The 20,111-nt window shown below is 40.3% G+C and overlaps 3 protein-coding genes across 10 annotated transcripts; 2 read left to right on the top strand and 1 right to left on the bottom strand.

The window, feature by feature from the left end:
- Window positions 1-1,425: 1,425 nt before the first annotated feature.
- On the top strand, window positions 1,426-14,870 carry LOC131322617 (serine/arginine-rich-splicing factor SR34-like). Of its 8 annotated transcripts, XR_009198911.1 has the most exons (15): window positions 1,578-1,620; window positions 1,920-2,008; window positions 10,404-10,469; window positions 10,549-10,623; window positions 10,714-10,828; window positions 10,912-10,958; window positions 11,048-11,105; window positions 11,997-12,046; window positions 12,169-12,225; window positions 12,313-12,428; window positions 12,519-12,617; window positions 13,448-13,536; window positions 13,627-13,816; window positions 14,026-14,059; window positions 14,379-14,467. XR_009198911.1 is itself a non-coding variant. In XM_058354036.1 (14 exons), the coding sequence occupies exons 1-14, from the start codon at window positions 1,593-1,595 to the stop codon at window positions 14,566-14,568; spliced, it is 921 nt and encodes a 306-aa protein (XP_058210019.1). In that variant the 5' UTR covers window positions 1,578-1,592; the 3' UTR covers window positions 14,569-14,870. The 8 variants fall into 8 exon arrangements, 7 of the variants coding, with proteins under 7 accessions (XP_058209997.1, XP_058210003.1, XP_058210009.1 ...); XM_058354036.1 differs by lacking the exons at window positions 13,448-13,536; window positions 13,627-13,816 and adding an exon at window positions 14,565-14,870 and having other exon boundaries at window positions 14,379-14,461; XM_058354014.1 differs by lacking the exons at window positions 1,578-1,620; window positions 13,448-13,536; window positions 13,627-13,816 and adding exons at window positions 1,426-1,565; window positions 14,565-14,870 and having other exon boundaries at window positions 12,313-12,617; window positions 14,379-14,461.
- LOC131322655 (uncharacterized) lies at window positions 2,122-7,991 on the bottom strand. Its single transcript, XM_058354057.1, has 2 exons — window positions 7,279-7,991; window positions 2,122-2,619 (listed from the first exon to the last, which is right to left on the bottom strand). Exons 1-2 carry the CDS (start codon window positions 7,400-7,402, stop codon window positions 2,342-2,344), a joined length of 402 nt encoding a protein of 133 aa, XP_058210040.1. The 5' UTR covers window positions 7,403-7,991; the 3' UTR covers window positions 2,122-2,341.
- Window positions 14,871-18,727: 3,857 nt separating the features above from the next.
- On the top strand, window positions 18,728-20,105 carry LOC131336000 (phytochrome A-associated F-box protein). Its single transcript, XM_058371608.1, has one exon. The coding sequence runs from the start codon at window positions 18,892-18,894 to the stop codon at window positions 19,906-19,908; it is 1,017 nt and encodes a 338-aa protein (XP_058227591.1). The 5' UTR covers window positions 18,728-18,891; the 3' UTR covers window positions 19,909-20,105.
- Window positions 20,106-20,111: the final 6 nt, after the last annotated feature.

Genomic DNA, 20,111 nt, shown 5'->3' with positions numbered 1-20,111 from the left:
AAGTCAAGCCACACCGTTAAATATTTGTTCTTGTAGTTTGTCAATGGCGGAGTTAAGATATGGGGTGTATTTTAGGCATTTCAGTGCTAGGTTTTTAAGTCTTTTACTTAGTCAATAAGGAAATGAGGTATAAAATAATATTTCTTTCCCTAATTTAAGGGATATTGTTTATATAGGTACAAAAAAAAAACTTGCTTTTCCTTAATTTAAGGCAAGCCAAGCTACCACGTTAAAAGACAAAATTACCCTTGTAGATTTCGTCTTTCAAAATTCTTTTGGATGTCTTGAGTTGAAGTTATTTTAGGTCTTACTTTGTTTAGTTAAAAAGAAAATGCTTTTCGACTGTATTTTAGATATTTTAGATCTTCCTTTGCTTAATGAAGAAGAAAAGGCTTTTGGAGGGTATCTTAATGAAGAAGAAAAGGCTTTTGGGGGGTATTTTAAGTCATACTTTGATTAGTCAAGGAGGAAAAAACCTTTTCTATGGTAATTTAGGTATTTAAGGTCCTCTTTTGCTTGGTCAATAAAAAAAGGCTTTCGAAGGTATTTTATATATTTTAGGTCTTATTTTGCTTAGTCAAGAAGAAAAGGCTTTTTATAAGTATTTTAGACCCCTATCTGCTTTGTTAAAAAGAAAAAACTTTATACATTCTCAATCTAACCATTAGAAAGAAAGAAAGAAATCCTTGTTGATCTCTCTCTCTCTCTCTCTCTCTCTCTTTGTTCCTCCTATATCTTCCCCGATCTTTCTCTCATCGATCCCTCTGTAATTCAGACGAAAGATAGACATATCAATTTATCAATTGTAGATTCTTACACACGAAGAAAGAGGCAACTACGTGGTTTCATAACCCTAAATTATGATTTTGTTTGAACTTCTTCAAATTGTAAGTATTTTGAGCGGTTTCTTCTTTATGGACTTCTTTATTTTCATAACTACACCTTAATTTGAACTATCTTATATATATATATGAATAATTACACCAACGGGCACACAACACGCAGAATTACGCTGGTGCTAAAAATCCATATGAATCAGATCGAACGGAGATCAAAGTTGTCAAATCCGTTTCGTACCGGCCGGTACCGGCCGGTACGTACCGTACCGGTGCGTAAACGGAACACAAAAAGTCATGTTCCGTTCCGGTTGAAATACCGGCCTGTTCCGGCCAATACCGGGTGTACCGGACAATACCGGCCTGTTCCGGACATATTCCGGTGTTCCGGCCGGTACAAAATTACCCTCTTTTTTATTTATTTATTTATTTATGTTTATACTTAAATATGGTAGATATATATTAAATATATATATAAAATATTAATTGCGGTAAATCCGGAACGGTACCGGGATACAGCCCGGTACCGGTACGTACCATTCCAGTAGTGAAAACGGTACGCTGGCCGGTACGGTATTGACAACTTTGACGGAGATGCAATTTCAACCACCCGATTTGCACTTGGCCAAATAACACACGGGTTAATAACGTAACAGTACGAACTACATTATCCTCCCTTTTGCGGACTCTGCCCTCACCATCCCCACTGAAAACCCTAATCATTCGAAGGTAACGAAGGTCTCAAGCTGGTGCCTTATGGTTTCATACAATTATTATACTATATGTAATTTCTGCATAATCGCTGCTCTAAAGTTAATCGTTCGTCGGTCAGGATTTGTTTTTCGAAATCTGTCTGTTTCGGTAAGTCAACTGATGTTTCGGAAATTTTCAGTCCATTAGTTCACATCCGCCTCGTGTTTATGGTTTTCTGTTGCTATTGCTTTTGCTTCGATCTTAATTTTGTTCAATTTCACTCCCTCCCCCCTTCAGTTTTGTATTTGTGTCTCTCAATTCGGAATGAACACTTTGTTATCCGTAAGTTTATGTTTACGTTCTGTTTGAGTTATGGTTTTTGTCGTTCAGGCACAATGAGTCGCTCAAGCAGGACACTATACGTGGGCAATCTTCCTGGTGACACTCGTGAGCGGGAAGTAGAAGACCTCTTTTACAAGGTAAGATGCATTCGTGCTCATAACCTTCTTCTTTTTTTTGGGTCAAATGGGAATTCAATAAAACTTACGAAAGAGAGTACCACATTAAGATTACAAACAGAGTTTTTGGACGACTGAGCATATGAGCTCGCAAGCTAATCTAACACTTGCCTGATATTCAGGCTATCTCTAATTACAAATTCTCTCATCGCGATAGGCATGTCCATAACAAACACAAGATCTTCTGTGTGTTCAGCTCCCAACCTAGCAAGGTGGTCAGCACATTGATTAGCCGAACGGGGAATGTGCCAAATCATAGTGTTAGTCTGGGCCAATAAAAAATGAGCTTCATGATCAGCACACTCTGGGGGTGATTGCCTGGTTTCCTTCCGTGATGAGGTTCATCGCTACGAGTGAGTCTGATTCGATCTTCACATTTTCCAGCTTCCTATCTAATATGATTTCCAGTCCCTTGTGTATGCTCCGTAGCTCTGCCTCCAAGCTTGAGTTAAAGCTTTTCTTGCCATAATATCCCATGATCCAATCTCCCAAGTGGTTTCTGAATAAGTCTCCAAACCCTCCTATTCCATTAGAGTCATACCAGTAGCCATCCGTATTCAGCTTAATATTTCCTACAGTTGGGTTAGACCATGAGGTTAGACATGTTCTTGTCGAGCCATTAGTGAGAGGGGACTTGAAAGCATCCACAATTTCTTGGGCATATGCAATAATATTCCTGGCACTAACAAAAGCTGGGATGTCAATGTTATCAAAGCTTTTTTTGTTTCGATCTTTCCATAGCTGCCACAGCGAAGTGATAAACACGATGTGCCAAGGAATATTATTATCATATCCTGCAAGTCTTTTGCTTAACTCCGAACCTTGCCTTCCAATAAGGTTGAGAACCCCAAGCGTAGGGCTAAGTTGTCGGTAGCATAATAATCAAAAAGTCCGGGATCGTTCCCACAGAGAATCAAATATAGCTTCATCGGATTGTAGATTTTATATGGTAAGATTTTGGCGTTTAAGACGGCCAACTTGGTTTTGCTTTAACGGTGGAAATGTTAAAAATGAAAGACTAAAAATGAAATTAATAACTTTAAAAGAGGCAAGTCTAGGGATCGTCTAACCCTTGACTAAGGCCGTAACCGGTTCTCGATTATAACTTAGGCAAGAATCACGACCGCGTGCTCGCGCCCGGAGGATTTAGCTATAATGACTACGTTTATTGAAAGATGTGATTAAACGGAGGCGAACCAACTTATTTGTCAAATTAATCGAACACATAGGAGGCCACGAGCCCTCGGTGAGCCGCTCGCCAAGACCGCTTGACTAAGCACCTTACCAAGGAGTTAACACCCCTTGTTTAGACCAAAAATGCAAGTTAAGCCCTATTCCGAAAATCATGCTTTCAGCCCAAAGGTTTGAGAACCAAATAACCACCTGAGTTCTCGGGAAAGATTACCCCGAGACCCAACCAAGTAACTACTCACTCATAGCTAAAGCACAAAAGAAAGCATAAAAACGAGACATGATTTTTAACCGAAGAAATCGAAAATAAACTTGATATTAAGAAAGATCTAGTTCGTAGCTACAACTTTAATAAACGAGAAATGATCAAACGAGAAGTATTTACTTGAGTTCTATGAAAATTATACTTGAAAAGCTTAAGGAGACATTAATGAAGTACAAACTAAGGAAGTAATGGACTAGCCTCCTAACAAAGTAAAGGAGAGCCCCTATTAATACAAAAAAAGGTTTCTTTCTCTACAAAAGTCAGAAAATATCCCAAAAAGTTACCTATTAAAAGAAACTTTTCATAAGTGGAAAGTCTGGAAAAGTAAGAAAAATATCTGCTCGGGCCAAGTGTTATCGATAACTATACTCTGATGGTCCCCCGTAGATAGGAGTTATCGATAACAACAACCCTACGTTATCGCTCCCCTCGCCTCTGGATGAATTCTGGACCAAGATAGTGCAAAGGTATCGATTACTTTCATTAGGTATCGATAACAATCTGGTCAGGAAAACTTGATGGAACAAAATGGGGAATCGTTATCGATAACTCCATTATTGTTATCGATAACCTTCTGCAAAATTGCAGATCCAGCCTGCTGGACTGCTTTAACTTCCTCACCACCTCCCGAGCTTCAACCAAAACTTCGTCTCATGGCTGCTAAGACTTGGTGGTAACACTCTCCATGGCCTTGAGTGCTTGGATGCCCTCAAGGGTCAATTCTCGATGCGTTCGGCTCGCTTGCTATGCTTTGGCGCGATTCTTGTCAACTAGACCACCGAAAGACTTTTAGTACTCCTCTTGGTGTCGTCAAGGTCCAGTGACAATGAAATTAGTACCGGCGGGCACTTGGAAACTTGGTTACATCCCGGAACGTCCCTTAGCATGCAAAACCACCTTGTACGCATGTTTTACCTGAAAAGCTCGACAAAACACCTTACCTGCGATATTTGACTTTAACAATCAAATAAACATAGAAACATCACAATTCGGAGGATTTGAGCACCAAGATTGTACAATCTTGTGTGCTTATCATCTTTTGCTTCTCATATTAAGAGAAATCCATTCTTGGATTGGAGTATCCATGTTCGCTCTCAATAAATGGCTAAAGGGAATGTGTCTCCAAAGATCCTTGGCTTTGTTACATTCCCTAAACAAATGACTGATGCTCTCAGAATAGGTACTGCATCTTGGACATAGGTCCGAGGTTGCAATACCTCTTCTGGCTCAGAGGTGATTGGTTGGAAGGCTATTGTGAAGAATAATCCATAAAAAAGTTTTAAATTTTTCTGGCATTTTAAGTTTCCAAAACCACTTCCAACCTTTCAAGTCTAGAGCATCTTTGTTAATAATATCATAAGCAGCAGAGATGGTAAAGTTGCCATGTCCCACTCAAGTGGGATGGTCAACAGATTGGGTGTAGACAGGGATGCTTATAGCGTTTATGCTCTCCAGAGTGCTGACATCAACATATGGGGCTATTTTGTCCAGAACCCAAGTATCAATCATAATCAGCATTTCTACCTTTTGGTTAGAGTTAACATGTTCACCAGGGTGTGCTAATGCCAGAGGTTTATCCCCACACCACCAGTCATGCCATATGTTAACAGATTTTCCATCACCAATTACCCACTTCACCCCTTGTTCAAGGACCTGTTTCGTGTCCACAATACTCCTCCAGATAGGAGGCAGGCCTGTTTCTTGGCCAAGATGATATGGAATGGTTACTCAAGTATTTGTCCCTAAGGATAGCAGCCCACAATCCTCCTTCTTGGTTGGAAAGTTTCCAACCAAGCTTCGTGAGGATTGCCGTGTTATGATTTCTGGCTTTTTTGATCCCCAATCCACCGCATTCTTTACTCTTGCACACCTTATCCCAATTGACAAGATGAATTTTCCTTTTGTCAGGGGAATCACCCCATAGGAAGTTTCTGTTCAATCTGTCAAGTCTTTCGCACACAGAAGCAGGCAAGTGCATAGTTTGCATAGAGTAGGTAGGAATGGTTGAGGAAACAGATTGAACAAGAGTGAGTCTACCAGATAGCATGAGCGTGTTGGAAATCCATCCAGCAACTCAGCAAGTCTATTTTGGACTTTCTCAATAATATGATTGAAGTCTTGTTTACTAACCCTCTTATGGAACAAAGGAACTCCAAGGTATTTTCCCAAGTTATTAGTGAGTTTGATACCACAGAAATCACTGATTCTCCTAGCCTTGCTTCTAGCAACATTTGGGGAAATAAATACTTTGGATTTATCCAAGTTAACAGTTTGTCCAGACAAAGCACAAAGCTCATTCAGAACCTCCATCATGGCTTTCACAGTGTTTAGATTATCTTGCCCAAACAGAATCAAATCATCAGCGAAAAAGAGATGTGTTAAGGGTGTGGAATTTTTAGACACTTTAATCCCTTTCCAGGACCCTTCCTCTCTCTTACTGTTAATGAGAATAGATAGCCTTTCCATGCACAGAACAAATAAGTAGGGAGATAAAGGATCTCCTTGTCAAAGCCCACGTCCAGGTGCAAACTCAGGAAGGGGCTCCCCATTCCAGAGAATTGAGGTTTTAACACTGGTAACACAGTTCATGATAATGGAAATCCAAGAGGCATTAAAGTTAAAGAAATTTAACGTATCAAATAAGAATTTCCAAGACACTTTATCGTAAGCTTTTTCCAGGTCAATTTTAAAAATCATACCACCTTTCTTCTTTTTTTACCTCTAAGCGTGTGAAGAACCTGGGTAATAATGATGTTGTCGTTAGTGGTTCTACCACGTATGAAGCTCCTTTGGAAAGGGCTAATTATCTTGGTAAGCATGGGTCTAAGTCTAGCCACAATGATTTTGGTAATGATTTTGTATCCCTTATTGCAAAGACTAATAGGTCTAAAAAGCTTTATGGAATCAGGGTTGTCAGTCTTAGGGATCAATGCTATGAAGGTTTTATTCATGTCCTCAAGTATGGACATGGAGTTAAAACAGTTATGCACGAATCTACAGACCTCAGGACCAACTATATGCCATAATTTGTGATAGAATATAGCCTGAATGCCATCAGGGCCAGGGGCTTTATAGGCTTGTATGCTTTTAACACTACTCCAAATTTCCGTATCAGAGATGGGCATGCAAAGTCTATCATTGTCCTCCCTATCTAAGGTTGGGTGTGGATGATAAATAGCGTTGCAACCCTGATTATGATTTTGGGCTGTAAAAAGATCAATGAAATAATTCTGAACATGGTCTGTAACAGACTCAGGATTCTCCATCCAATTATTATTCCCATCTTTGAGCATGCTTATCTTGGACCTTCTTCTTGTTATAATGGTGGATAGATGAAAATATCTCGTGTTTTTCTCCCCCAAGGTAATCCATTTACTTCTAGACTTTTGGAAACACAAAGCCTCCTCTTGGAGAAGAATGTCATTAAACTCTTTTATAAGGTCTTTTTCCAACCATTGAAGGTTGTGAGCAAAACTTGTCTCTTGAGCTTTATGGATTCCATTGATCCGACCTTGGATCCAGCGTTTTTTCCTGAAAATGTTTCCAAACACATTTTTATTCTAGTCTTTGGCTGCTTTAGTAGAGTTATTAATGTGTTCAGAAAGGTTTGTTCCGTTCCAATTAGTATCCACTATATTTTCAAAGGAGGGGTCCAAGATCCAGGCAGCCTCAAATCGAAAAGGTCTTGTGATGTAATTCCTAGGATTTTTACCAAGCACATGAATTAATAATGGGGCATGATCAGAGTAAGGGCGAGGTAGAATTTGGACCATACCTTCCGGGAAGAGAGATCTCCATTCTTCATTGCTTAGAGCTCTGTCCAGCCTGTTTTGCACATTCGCCAACCCTAGTCTTCCATTCGTCCAGGTGTACTTGGCCCCCATGTAACCTAGGTCCATCAGCTTACATTTGTTGATGTTATCCACGAATTTCCTTCTCTGGCTAGAGCTAGTATCAGGGGCAGTGCTTTTGGATTCAGATGTCGCTGCGGTATCATTGAAATCTCCTGCAATAAGCCATGGTTGCTGGGTGGTGTCTGCTAAATTTCCCAGTTCCTCCCACGTGATGTCTCTGATTCTAGGATTTGGGCTGCCGTATACAGCCGAAAAGATCCAATCTTCAAAGTTGTCCTTGCGGACCGTGGTGTGTATGACTTGTGGTGACGTGTGTGTGGTATTTAGGGAGACTTTAGAGGGATCCCAGAGAATCCAAATGCCTCCTCTCCTTCCACTTGGATCAACATGTGTAGAAGCTGTAGACCAAGGTTTTTAAAGAACATTCCCATGGGCTTAAGCTCGACTTTTGTTTCCAGGAGAGCCACCACTTCTGGTTTGTGCTGATTGATCAAATCCCGAAAATTTCTCTTGAAATTGTCATTCCCCGCTCCTTGACAGTTCCAGATAAGTATATTGAAACAAGCCATAAAGAGGTGATCATCAAGTTTGGTAGAACCAGGTACTCCCAAGAGTTTGCAGATCTTGCTCTTGGCCAAATCCTGGTGGATCAGCGGTTTGAGTGTTGCCATGTGGTTGAACGTTCCTTCCGGATGCAGTCCGCATAGCTTGATGCCTTGATCTTGAGTTTCAGTTCCTCGAGCCACCAAGCTACGTTTACTAGGTGAGCAGCTTCGTTCTGTTGTTTGATCCACATGATCACTTTGTGGTAGCTCACCACCGCCCTCTGAATTTCTAGCGAACTCATGGTAGGTTAGAATATCTGGTGGTTTGTTTTGTTGTGGGTTCTTTTTCGGAATGGGGTTAGGGTTTGAGTTCCCGGAAGGGGGCGGTTGGCTGTTTGAGGGTAGATTAGGGTTAGGGATATCAAGAATGATTTCCATCCCCCCAATTGGGTTATAATTTGGCTTGATGGGCTGATCTAGCTTTTGTGGACTTCCACCCACCTCTTTCATAACAGTATCCTGATTATTATTTTTCTGCTTCCTCAATAAAGGATTAAACTCGTATCTAATACCTGGTTGGTGGTCTGTTTTTTGCTGAGCATTACCATTTGGTTTGGAGCATTTCTCGTTTGTTGCAGCCTTGGTGTTTGATTCCACTTCTCCTGGGTTATTTGGCTTTCCTGATGCTTGTTTATATGAGCCTTCCCTTCTCTTGTTGGACTGAGACTTGGTCTTTGTGACTCTCCTTGGGCTTGTACTGTAGGCCCGAACTTGCTGGTGCTTTATTTTTATACATGTTCTCACTTTGGGCTGTTCCTTTCCCATTTTGGGCCTTGTGGGCCATTACCAATGGGTCCATTCTTTTTTGTTTTCCTCCGGTTCACGACCATCCACTCGCCCTACCCAATCTCCTCAACTTTCTCTGGCACCGGGTTACCGTTGAAACTTACAGCTTTTGCAGCAATTGGTTCAGAAGGTGCAACGGTTGGATTCCCGCCGGCGGTGTGATTGATTGTACCGATTCTGGAGTTACACGTTTCTCTCCAATGGCCAACCCTGCCACATTCAAAGCAAATTAGATGACTATGCTCATACTCAATTAAATAATCTTCATTTCTAATGGCAACAGAAACTTCAAGGGGTTGGCTCAAATCCAACTCAACACAAACGCGAGCATAACTAGCTCGAATTCCTTCCATTGTGTTGATGTCGACTTTGAGCGGTTTCCCCAATTCTTTCGCAATCTCAAATAAAGACTCTTCATCATAGTATTCATATGGCAGAAAGGGAAATCTCATCCAAACGGCAGTTTTAATCACTGTGGCTTTATCAGCTTTAAAATCAGGTTGCCACTTTCAAACGGTAAGGTGGTGATCTTGAATCACCCATGGCCCTCCCGTGTAAACCTTGTTGTAATCTGTTTTCGTTTCAAAGCGAATTAGGTAGAACCCTAGTCCAAGATCCACCGGGGTGAATAACCCATCAAGATACCATAGCGCTGAAATTTTTGACATGAGAGTTTTAAATCCCATGTTCTTTCCAAGCAATTTGATGATTAGACAGTCTTTGTATTGCTGTCTGATCCTCTTCAGATGGTCTTTTGAGAAATTCACTTTAATTCTGGATTTGGTCGTGGGAGGGTCCTGTATCTCCATGTCTTCATCATTGCTGCTATCTTCAAAATCAGCTTGTATTGTCTCTGGGCCTTCCTTTGATTTTCTTTCGTTCAGTAGTATTGCTTTGGAATCTCCTTTATGGTCAATCGAACCTCCCTCTGAGGTTCCATGGGAGTATCCTCTAGTTGTGAGATCCCCGGTTAGGCAGCGGATTGACCTTCGTTCTCTGATTCCATGGGACAGAGTTCCACGAAGTTCGAGTTAGCGGGATGATCACTCTTGATTTTCTTCGTGCTCCTTTCAAGGTGGTCCACTTCTTCCGTGGTTTTGGGGTTGGAATCAGAAGTGGAGGGAGAGCTCATTCTAGAGAGAGAGAGAGAGAGAGAGAGAGTGAGAGAGCAGTCGGTTGAGAAAAGGATGTGCTCATAACCTTCGACTGTCTGTTTTTATTTTGTCCTACTAATGAAATTATAATGGGCAGTATGAAAAAGCAAATTGTGTATGTCACAACCTAATGGCTCTGGTTATTAAGTTAAGGCAATTCAGTCATGCGATTACTGAATGGAACAACGTTTTACGACCTTTCTTTTTTCCAGTTGTATTAGGTGCACACAGTGGTTGTAATATCGTTGTTATTAATATATTTCTTTCTCTTCCTCAAAAACATTTTACGATCTTCTATGCAGACAAAAGAAAATGCATTGATGCGATAAGTTGTACAAATATAGTATTGACAATTTGACACATAGGAAGTTGGATGTTCTTGGCAAATAAAAAGATCTTACATGGTTTCAGACAAGTGTGTATTTTGCTGTTCTATTTTTTACACATAGCTTTTGTGAGAAATGGTGGACCTTATGTATTTACCTCATGTTCATGTTGCAGTATGGACCGATTGCCCACATTGATTTGAAAATCCCACCAAGACCCCCTGGTTACGCATTTGTTGAGGCGAGTTTCAGCTGCTTTGATTGCTCCTTCATTGGCAATTTTATGTGCAACATTATTTGCAACATTTTTTTTTTCACAGTTTGAAGAGTCTCGTGATGCTGAAGACGCTATTCGTGGTCGCGATGGCTATGATTTTGATGGAAATCGGCTGAGGGTTTGTCACACATGACTCATTTTTTTATGAAGCACCAAACTTCTTGTTGAGTAGTTAAGAGAAAAGAAAGTGCTCTGAATGTTTATGCAGGTTGAGCTTGCACATGGAGGCCGTGGACATTCGTCATCCATTGATCATTACAGTAGTCATAGCAGTGGCCGTGGTAGCCGAGGTGGTGGAGTGTCCAGGCGCTCTGAATATCGCGGTTAGTGAGTATGGTTGCTGCGTGATTTGTTTTGCATCTTTTGATCACTAAGCAAATTTATGCTCAGTTTTTCTGTTGTGCAGTGTTAGTCACTGGATTGCCTAGTTCTGCTTCATGGCAAGACCTGAAGGTGGAATCACACAGTCTGACCATATCATATTTTGGTGTTTCTATGCTATGTTCAATTTGCTGATTCCTATGTCATCCATATTCGTTCAGGATCACATGCGTCGAGCTGGGGATGTATGTTTCTCCCAAGTTTTCCGTGACGGAAGAGGTATGATGACATGCAAAAGTGTTGGGAGTTATTTTTTTTAAAGGGTGAAGAATATCTCCATATGTTACGCTTGAGCAATGAGAGGTACCAATTGGAATTATTGTTACCTGGAGTATCATGCGTCGAAAGAAAATTTGAAACAGCACGCGCGATGAATCCCTGGAAGTTACAAGTGATTTTGCCTTGCGTACTATGTTTCCCCAGACTGCCAATTGCTTGTGAAGAGCAATGTTCCTTTGATAAGATAAGATGTTCGATATCAATTTATGGATGAGACCACCAATGAAAGCCCAATTGCCCTTATTATTTAAAACCTAACACTTACTCTTGAATTCTTGGTATCATCAACACTCAATGCATACAAGGATGTCTCGTGAAAATTTCCTAACGTGAAATGTCCTGCTAATCATCGTTATATGTCTGATCTGTGTAGAGACATGTTGTTTTACTCCTTAAGCAGTTCCAGCCGCTGGGACAATTGGAATCATGGAGTCCCTGTTTGGTTTGGGTTTTGAGGGAGGTTTTTGAGAGTAACAAGTGGAGAGAGAGAGAGAGAAAATTTATTCGGGACCATGGGCAGGGGTTTTGAGACCCAAAACGGAGATTTTGCGCTTTACTGCACCAGGTTACTAAACTATCTTGGGATTCAGTTTCGTCATACAAAATTAGTTAAGGTACCTTTAGTCTTTTACCTATTATGTCTACGACAGGATCTTAGTCGTTGAGTTTGGTCTACTGGATAATCTGTCTTAATATTTGAGTTTTGTGCTGTTCTGATGGTTTTGTTTGCAACTGGTTGCTTTTGGACTGAAGAGAATTTAGATATCTGACAGTCATGCCTTGTATTTTATGATTCGATTCCTATGTATTATGTTTACGGCTCTCTTCCAGGCACAACAGGGATTGTGGATTACACAAACTATGATGACATGAAATATGCAGTGAGTTATCTGTCGATTCAAGATATTTTCCTTGTAGTTATTCAAGATTTTCTTGTATTTTTTTTAAGGCACCGATTAGTTTCTTAAAGTGAATAAGCAGCCTTTGGTTTTGCTACTTGCAGATTAGGAAACTCGATGATTCTGAGTTCCGGAATGCGTTTAGTAAAGGATTTGTCCGTGTACGATTCTAACTTGCTCTTTTTAATATTTGGTTCCTACAAGTTGTATTGTATAGCTTCTTGTTTAGCATTGAACTCTACCTGTAGGTAAGGGAATATAAATCAAGCCGAAGTCGGAGCCCGAACAATTCTAGGAGCCCCAGTCGTAGTGGTTCTTACTCGAGAGGAAGGAGCTATAGTCGCAGCAGGAGTAGGAGCAGGAGGTTGGATCGTGTCGTTTTGGAATTTTTGTTTCTTTCAGCATGGATATTTTTTTTTGATTGTTTATTTCTAATTGGTGGATTGTCATTCAGCAAGTCTCCGAAGGCTAAATCTTCCCGGCGGTCACCTGTTAGATCTCCTTCAAGATCCGCTTCTCCTCGGTCTGGATCAAAGCCGCGTTCACTGTCGAGGTATAGTTTCCTTCTTAGATTTTTAGCTTGATCACAGAGATTTTCAGAGATTATAATCCACTGTTACACATCTTTTCCGGGACTGCTGCTAGTGGACTACTGTCGTTTGTTATCTCATTGATATAAATTTCAGTCCTTCGTGTCTTCTGAAAATAAAAATCTATTTCGTTTCATTTTACTTATTTCCTAAGGTAATCTGTTTTATAAATGGAAGGAAAATAACGGCCGAAAAAAAGAGCAGTCTGCACGAATGTCAGGAGGAATTGTTTATGCTGAACAAGTGTATGACAGTATTGGCAATGTGGACTTTTTGTGTCTTAACAAGTGCTTTATTTATTCAGTAATCTTCACAGTTTAAATCAAATACTAGATGTATGATATGTGTCATGCATTATTTTTCGGAAGGCAGTCACATGCTGTTTTGTGTTCTGCGTCGTCTTATAAGTTGTGGTTCTACGAGTGGAGAAATCTATCTCATGCTTAGGAAATAGAAGAGGTTGGAAGAATCTACATACGATACACTACTTTAAGTACTGCCATGTAGATTGTCCCTTACTCTTCCATAATACTACGATAGTGGCTTCATCAAACTTCCAACTAAAAGTGCTGGTCGCATACTATCATTGCTTTTCGGAAAAAAAAAATAAAAGAAATTTATCGCTGCTTCACTTCGTTGTCGGTGGCAGATTTGGCTTTAACAACATATATCAAACTGTCATACGCAATTCCAGACTGTCAAACTATCATCAATTCAATAAAAAAAAAAAAAAACATCATCAATTCCATTTTGTCCATTTATATAAATGAAATTACGTTGTTTATGTTCTTAGATATGGATTATGCGGCGATCTGGGAATTGCATATTAGGATCTTTGTGGGATATGGTTCAAATCCAAATGCAACTATTTTGGTTGTTGAGGTATGATGTTCTCCAGATGGGCGACTTTAGAAACCTTCATGGTGCATCTATTCTAATACATTAAGATCGTAAATGTCCATCGTTTGCTAGATTGGGAACAATGAAGATCATGGATTGCAACGGTAAAGCTGGATTAGGAAACTAAGTGCTATTGGAATTTGGGAACCAACATCGTATGCAGTAGAAACAATATTACTATCAATTGTTTTTTCCACGGTATCTGGATTCTTTAATGGTCTTGGGGCTCTTGGCATCCTGTTGGCTGGTGTCTTGCTCTAAGGTTTGTTTTTGTTTTTTTTTAAACCTTCATTGAGGGATATGAGATAGTTTTTATATTTCTCTGTTGTGCTGCTAAAGTATTTTGTTGGCTTCCTTTTATCTGTTTTCATTGTGGTAACTATGACGTGGAAGAGGCATCAAGGCTCTTGGATCACGGTTGTTACAAGGAACTTGTGGATTAAATTTGCGTTGTTTCTGGAACTTTTGCAGATCTCCATCAAGATCCAGATCTCCCGTGCCGTCTGTAAGTGAAACCTCACATTGTTTTGAGTAATGTTCTGAATTTTTTGGTGCAAATTTTAAATTTATTTGTTTGAAACTAGGAGGGACTTGTAATTGGTTCTGCTGACTGCCCTCATTTTTGTTTGATCTTTGAAGTTAATCTCACGAAGTTGTACCTTCTATATCTAAGTACTAACAAATATCTTAAGGAGCGTTTTCCTGTTGAACACCTTCTTGTGTTCCACTGGAAGATAGACTACATGTAGTTGCAACCTAGTTTTGAATAAGTGTGCTATTCCGTGCTTTGTATTGCCTTTTATTTTGGATTTCATTGTACATAGCGCAAGAAACCTACCAGTAAAAGTCCGAAAAAGCACAGTTCTAGCCGCAGCCGCAGCAGGAGCAGGAGTAAGAGTGTATCCAGGTCCCATTCTTTTGCATATTGGTGTTGTCATCTTTTCATCTGGTTTATTTTTGTTAAGTTTGAATATGTCAATCAAAGTTCTGATTACATGGGTGTTTAACAGGTAGTTGGGTTGCAGTTGAATCTGTTTACTCCTAATGCTGTGAACGAGGGAATGGTTACCCGATAATTTGTGTTGGGTGGTTAACAGTGGATTCACTATTGCAATCAAATAATTAAACTGGAGTTTGGATGGATTTTGAGTCCTGATTGTGTGTTGTTATTTTGGACTGACTTCTGAAATGCTTTTGTGGATCTAGAACTCAGTATTTACCAAATTTACCTCTTGTACTACTTGTAAGTTTTGAGCTTTGCCATATATTGCAAAAGCCTTTGGGACTTTGGCTTAATAGTGCTGCTTTTCCAAAGACATCGAGGTTTTGGATATTGATGTGTTTCATTTTTCAACGAACGGGGAACTTGGATTCTTGAACTTCGAAATGTTATTTTCATGTTAATTGGCAATACTGCATGGTGTAATGGACCAGTTCTGGGTGATATCAATGGCGGATTCTCAGTGGCGTGAAGAAGACGAAGTTCGCCTCACTGGGATTGTGAGGATTGCCCTTAATGTTGTTACCTGTTTTCCATTATTGATTGGAAAACATTATGTTTGGGCACAACCGCATAAGGTAGGCTTTGAAGCATGATGTGGTGGTGGTTTATTTGGTACACAATTGTCATATGTGGTGTACAAAAACAAAGGGGTGATGGTTTGAGTCAAAGCAACTGCCTTCTGATGGCAGCAGTCATCTTTAGCAAATCCAAACTGGTTTTGGTGCAAGAATTTTCCTTTAGTACTTTTTAGATTCACCAGATGTTTGATGGGTTTCAAATGAAAGCCTCATCTCTACATCACCATCTTGAATCTCGCTGGCAACTGCTTTTTTTTTTGGTCTGAACTTTTCTCTTCTGGTTGCTGTTCAATATTTAGGGGTGTATAAAAACAAGCAACTTTCAGGGAGAGTTAGTTTGACCTAAGAGTCTGGCATTGTTTGTAACATGCTACCGATTGTCGATTAAGAACTGTAAGGTATGATGCCCAAAATCCCAGGGGTTGTTGTCCCGGTGGTGGTCTATTATTCCCCGGTACTGTTTTGTACACTCTCTCATGCCATTACCAAACGTCACGTATTGTTAATTTCATGTCAATAAGCTTGCTATGAATACAATGGGTTCAAACGCGTGTCCTTATATGTGGAGGGACAAAGGAGATAAGAGGCACGTGAAATGCCAACAACTCCAATGGTTCACGTAAAGTAAGTAATGATGCTTTAAAACTCTAAGGGTTGGTTCTCAACTTCTCAATTTATGTGGTCGAGGTTCGTTCTCGAGGAATCCTCTTTTATTTTGCTGTGTGACAACAAAATGTCCTTGTTTTAGGGCCCCCAGTTTTCACTGTAATTCAATCTCTCTACACTCCTCCCCAAGAATGGAAAGTGGGTCCTGGATTGTCTGTTTCCCATTATTAGAATACTATCTCATCTCTTTGAGTAGTCCACTTGCCCCAATAATTGTCGGGGTAAGTTGCTATTTTTGTACAGCATTGTTTGATTTGGGACTATAATAATCAGGCTTGAAGCAGCTTGGCAACATATTTTAACAATTTTTGAAAGGTTTCTAAGGGTGTTTCTTGCGTTTCTGTACAATGTTTTGATAGTCAACTTTCCGAAAAAGGATTTCAATATATAAATGCAACACGTGAAACAAGAGCAGTATGTATGTTTTGGAATTCAATTATGGAAAGATATAAACACGAGATAAAAAAAAGAAATACTCCTATATGAACACATAAAAGTACAAAGATATCTATGTATTGCTTATGATAAATCAAGAATGCAGGTCAATTAACGTGCACATCGATTAATTATGGGGACCAATCCCACTGTCTAAGCAGGAGTCTCAATTAAAGCCATAGCGAAGCTCCGTATGGACTGGTCCCAAAGGATACATGAGAGGTTTTGAACTCCAGACATTAGAAGAGAATAAACTATTGTCCCAGGTCTTGACTACCGGGTCAACTTCTTGAAAGCTATGCATTACTAAATCTAAGCTACATATTACTTTCTTTGTACAAGGCTATGTTTAATGAACAGAACCAACTAACACGCATACAAAATATACAAACATAGATTCAGATACACATGTATCAAACTGTCAAACGTTCCACGATATATTGAATTTAGGTACATAGATGAAACAGAATGCCTCAAACATTTACCCATGTGTAATTTTGTTTCTAATGTAACAGTACTATCTCCAATTTGTTGGGAATTAATAATGTACTCACGGTGAATTTCCAGATATAACAGTGTAATATCCCATATTTATTTGGGGGAGGTGAGTGCTTTTTTCTTTTTTAAAAGGAGAAGTGAGTACTTATTCCACAACGGTTGGGAACTAAAGTTTTACTTGATATACTGTACTATTTAACAATCACTTAGGCTACATGTCACCTTCTTAAGTAGTAATGGTATCTATTCTAATATATATTCTCCATTCTAATACATTAAGGGAGAGCACCCTTTAGTGATAACACCTTTTTGAGGTTGACTCACATTTTGCCCTTCCAAAAATACCCCACACAAAAAAAAAAAAGATTTACGGTTAAATAAACTTCTGCACCTAATGACAAAATGGGCAGAAAAGTAAAACACGACACACACACACAATGCCCCACGTTCAAACTTCTGGCAGTTACGTACACAACTCCTCACCAGTCATCTGCCGCCTTCTTTTTGTGAATTCTTGAAATTCCATGGATGCAAAAAGGTCCATCCATCCATTTCATTCAACTCTTAGAGGTAATCTATGGAAGGAATATTTTGTTCTCTTTCATGGACGAAGCGGACAAAAACCAAATTGCTTCGGTTGGATGCTCAAATCCCGTGCATTCCGTCCAACCACTTTTCTTCCTAAAAATCATCAGTAAGTTCGACTCTCCTTTCCCCTCATCTTCTTCCGTCCAACAATTAAAAGATTGTTGTAATTATGCAACGAGGACGTTACACCGTAAGGGAAATATTATAATACCCCAGATTTGGCAGAAAGTGAGTACTTAAACCTACATTGATTTGAAGCTATAGTTTCACTTGGTATATTTTAAACCCACCTAAGGCTACATGTCACATTCTAATTATGTCTACCTTGTAAGGCCAAGTTTTCAAGGCGAAATAGGGTCCATGGTCAGTCGGGTCTCGGGTTGGGTTGTTACAAAATAGTTTGCATAAAATACAAACTAAAATATATATTACAACAACAGAATACAAAATGATATGTGAACCGAGTCCTGTATGAACAATCTCCTTAAGACATATTCGCTGCCTCACCGAGAGTGTTGGAGGTTGCACCGGCGTTTGGTCTCCCATGATAAAACGGCTAAAATCACAATAATTGGAATAACGCCGAAGACTATGAACCAAACTTGAATCTGCCTCTCTCACTCAAAGAACAATATCAAGAGTATAGCTATATGGAATTCGGAAAAACTGATGAAGAACACAGAAACATGATGCCCAATTTATACACCACAAGAGGGACCTTTGGAGTGCTCCAGCAATGAAACAACTCATCAATTCATGGAAAATCAAGTGGCTTTTCATGCCCAATTTTCTTTCTTTCTTTTCTGTTTTTTCATCCAACCAAAGGTTGGTGGGTTGGATATCCCTTCCCCTTTCTTGATAATACCCTAACGAGTTCTTCTACTACTCCATAAAATTGATTTTGCTCATAACCAAAATATGAAAAACCCAATAGCTTACGAGATCTTGCACCACATTCAATGAATCTGAAAACACATCCACATTCGATAAACATAAGATACATTTTGATTGTCTGAAGAGACCCTCAAGATGCCCAACTTCCGCGTTTGTTAATTACATGTATTCTTTTAGGTAATAAATAAAGAATTACACCAATCACCAAGCATTAGAAGGAGATTAAAAAAAAGGGGAAAACGGTCTTACTATTGTCAGCCTACTGGGCTGACGATAAACACACTAGAAGACAAGAAAAATACGTATTTCTGTGTACTTTTAATACCTTTAATACACATTCACATACTCATTAGTGGGCTGATTTTAGAATTTTTCCACGTATAAAATGACGCACACATTCGTATCTACATGTGACGACTCCAAGCACATGTAGAGTATTTGAATCTGTGTACTTCCGTATATTTGCTGAACAATTTTAAAAGGGTCATGTGCGATTCCAAGGCTGCAGCAGCCAACAGAGTATAATAAAAATAAAAACCCGTTGTGTGATTCTCAATCCCAATTCTTCCCAACCCACACCCCCAACCCCAACCCCAACCCAAGGCAATAATAGGCCTCCAATTCTCTATTTCCCCACACAATCTCTCTCTCTCTCTCTCTAACCCTCGCCACGAAATGGCCGCCGACACACCGTTCGCAAACCTCTCCGACGACGTCGTCCTCAACATCTTCGGCAAGCTCGAAGACGACCCCCGTAACTGGGCCCGCCTCGCCTGCGTCTCCACAAAATTCTCCTCCCTCATCCGCCACACCTGCTGCAAGAACAAGTGCTCCCAAACCATCCCCTCCGTCGTTTCCGATCTCCTCTCCGCCGCACCCTCCGCCGCCGCCGCCCCTCCCGGCGGCTGGGCCTCCCTCCACAAGCTCGCCGTCTGCTGCCCCGGCCTCCTTCACGCCGGCATCCTCCTCGAGAACTCCGACTTCGGCCTCGAACGCGAGCTCGGCCCCGACGAGAATTACCACGTCAGCCCCAGATTGTTCACCCATACGACGCCGTCTACCAGCCAAACCGACGGTAATAATAATGATTCTGAGTCGGTAACTATTTCTGGTTCTGATCGTTCTTGGACCTTATTTGACGATCTGTATTACGACACCGTTTACGACACCTCTGAATCCCCTGGACAAACCGAGATTAACGTAGAACAACACAAAAATGTCAAAACGGGTGGTTGTTCTATTAGGAGGGGTTGTGAGAGCCAATTTCCTGTTTTTAAGAGAAGGAAAATATGCAGATCACTTAGGTCACATTTAGCGTCAGGGATTTGGAACCTGAGCCGGGAGCAGGGGAACAAGTTGCTGGCGAGCAGGTTCAGAGGGGACTGTTTGTACATCTGTGATTGGCCCGGTTGCGTGCACATGGAAGAGAAGCGGAATTACATGCTTTTCAGGGGGGTTTTCAAGAACTTCAAGAAGTCTAGGGTTTGGAGGACGATAAATGACGGGAACCGGAGCAAGGTTGATTTGAATTGCGCGTTTTGCTCATGCAATCAGACTTGGGACTTGCACTCGGCGTTTTGTTTGAGGAGGGTGTTCGGGTACCACGATGATGGGGATCCGGTTGTTCGAGCTTATGTGTGTGAGAATGGGCATGTCTCGGGGGCATGGACGAATTGGCCTTTATACACGTAAATTGGCTATTCATTATCTATAGTATTGGCTAGATTTGGATTGTTCTAAAGATTTGTTGCCGGATGTATTGTTGTACTTGATCTTCTCTTTATGGGCTTGTTGTTTCTTTAATGTTACTATTGGTATTGTTTTTAACTTTCAATTATTTGCCTTGACGAATTTGCTTTGAACTTCAGCAGAGAATGGTGTGTTTTGAATTTTCC

Source organism: Rhododendron vialii, chromosome 1a (assembly GCF_030253575.1).
Source record: "Rhododendron vialii isolate Sample 1 chromosome 1a, ASM3025357v1".
Taxonomy (NCBI): Eukaryota; Viridiplantae; Streptophyta; class Magnoliopsida; order Ericales; family Ericaceae; genus Rhododendron; species Rhododendron vialii.
This window is presented reverse-complemented; position numbering and strand designations above follow the sequence as displayed.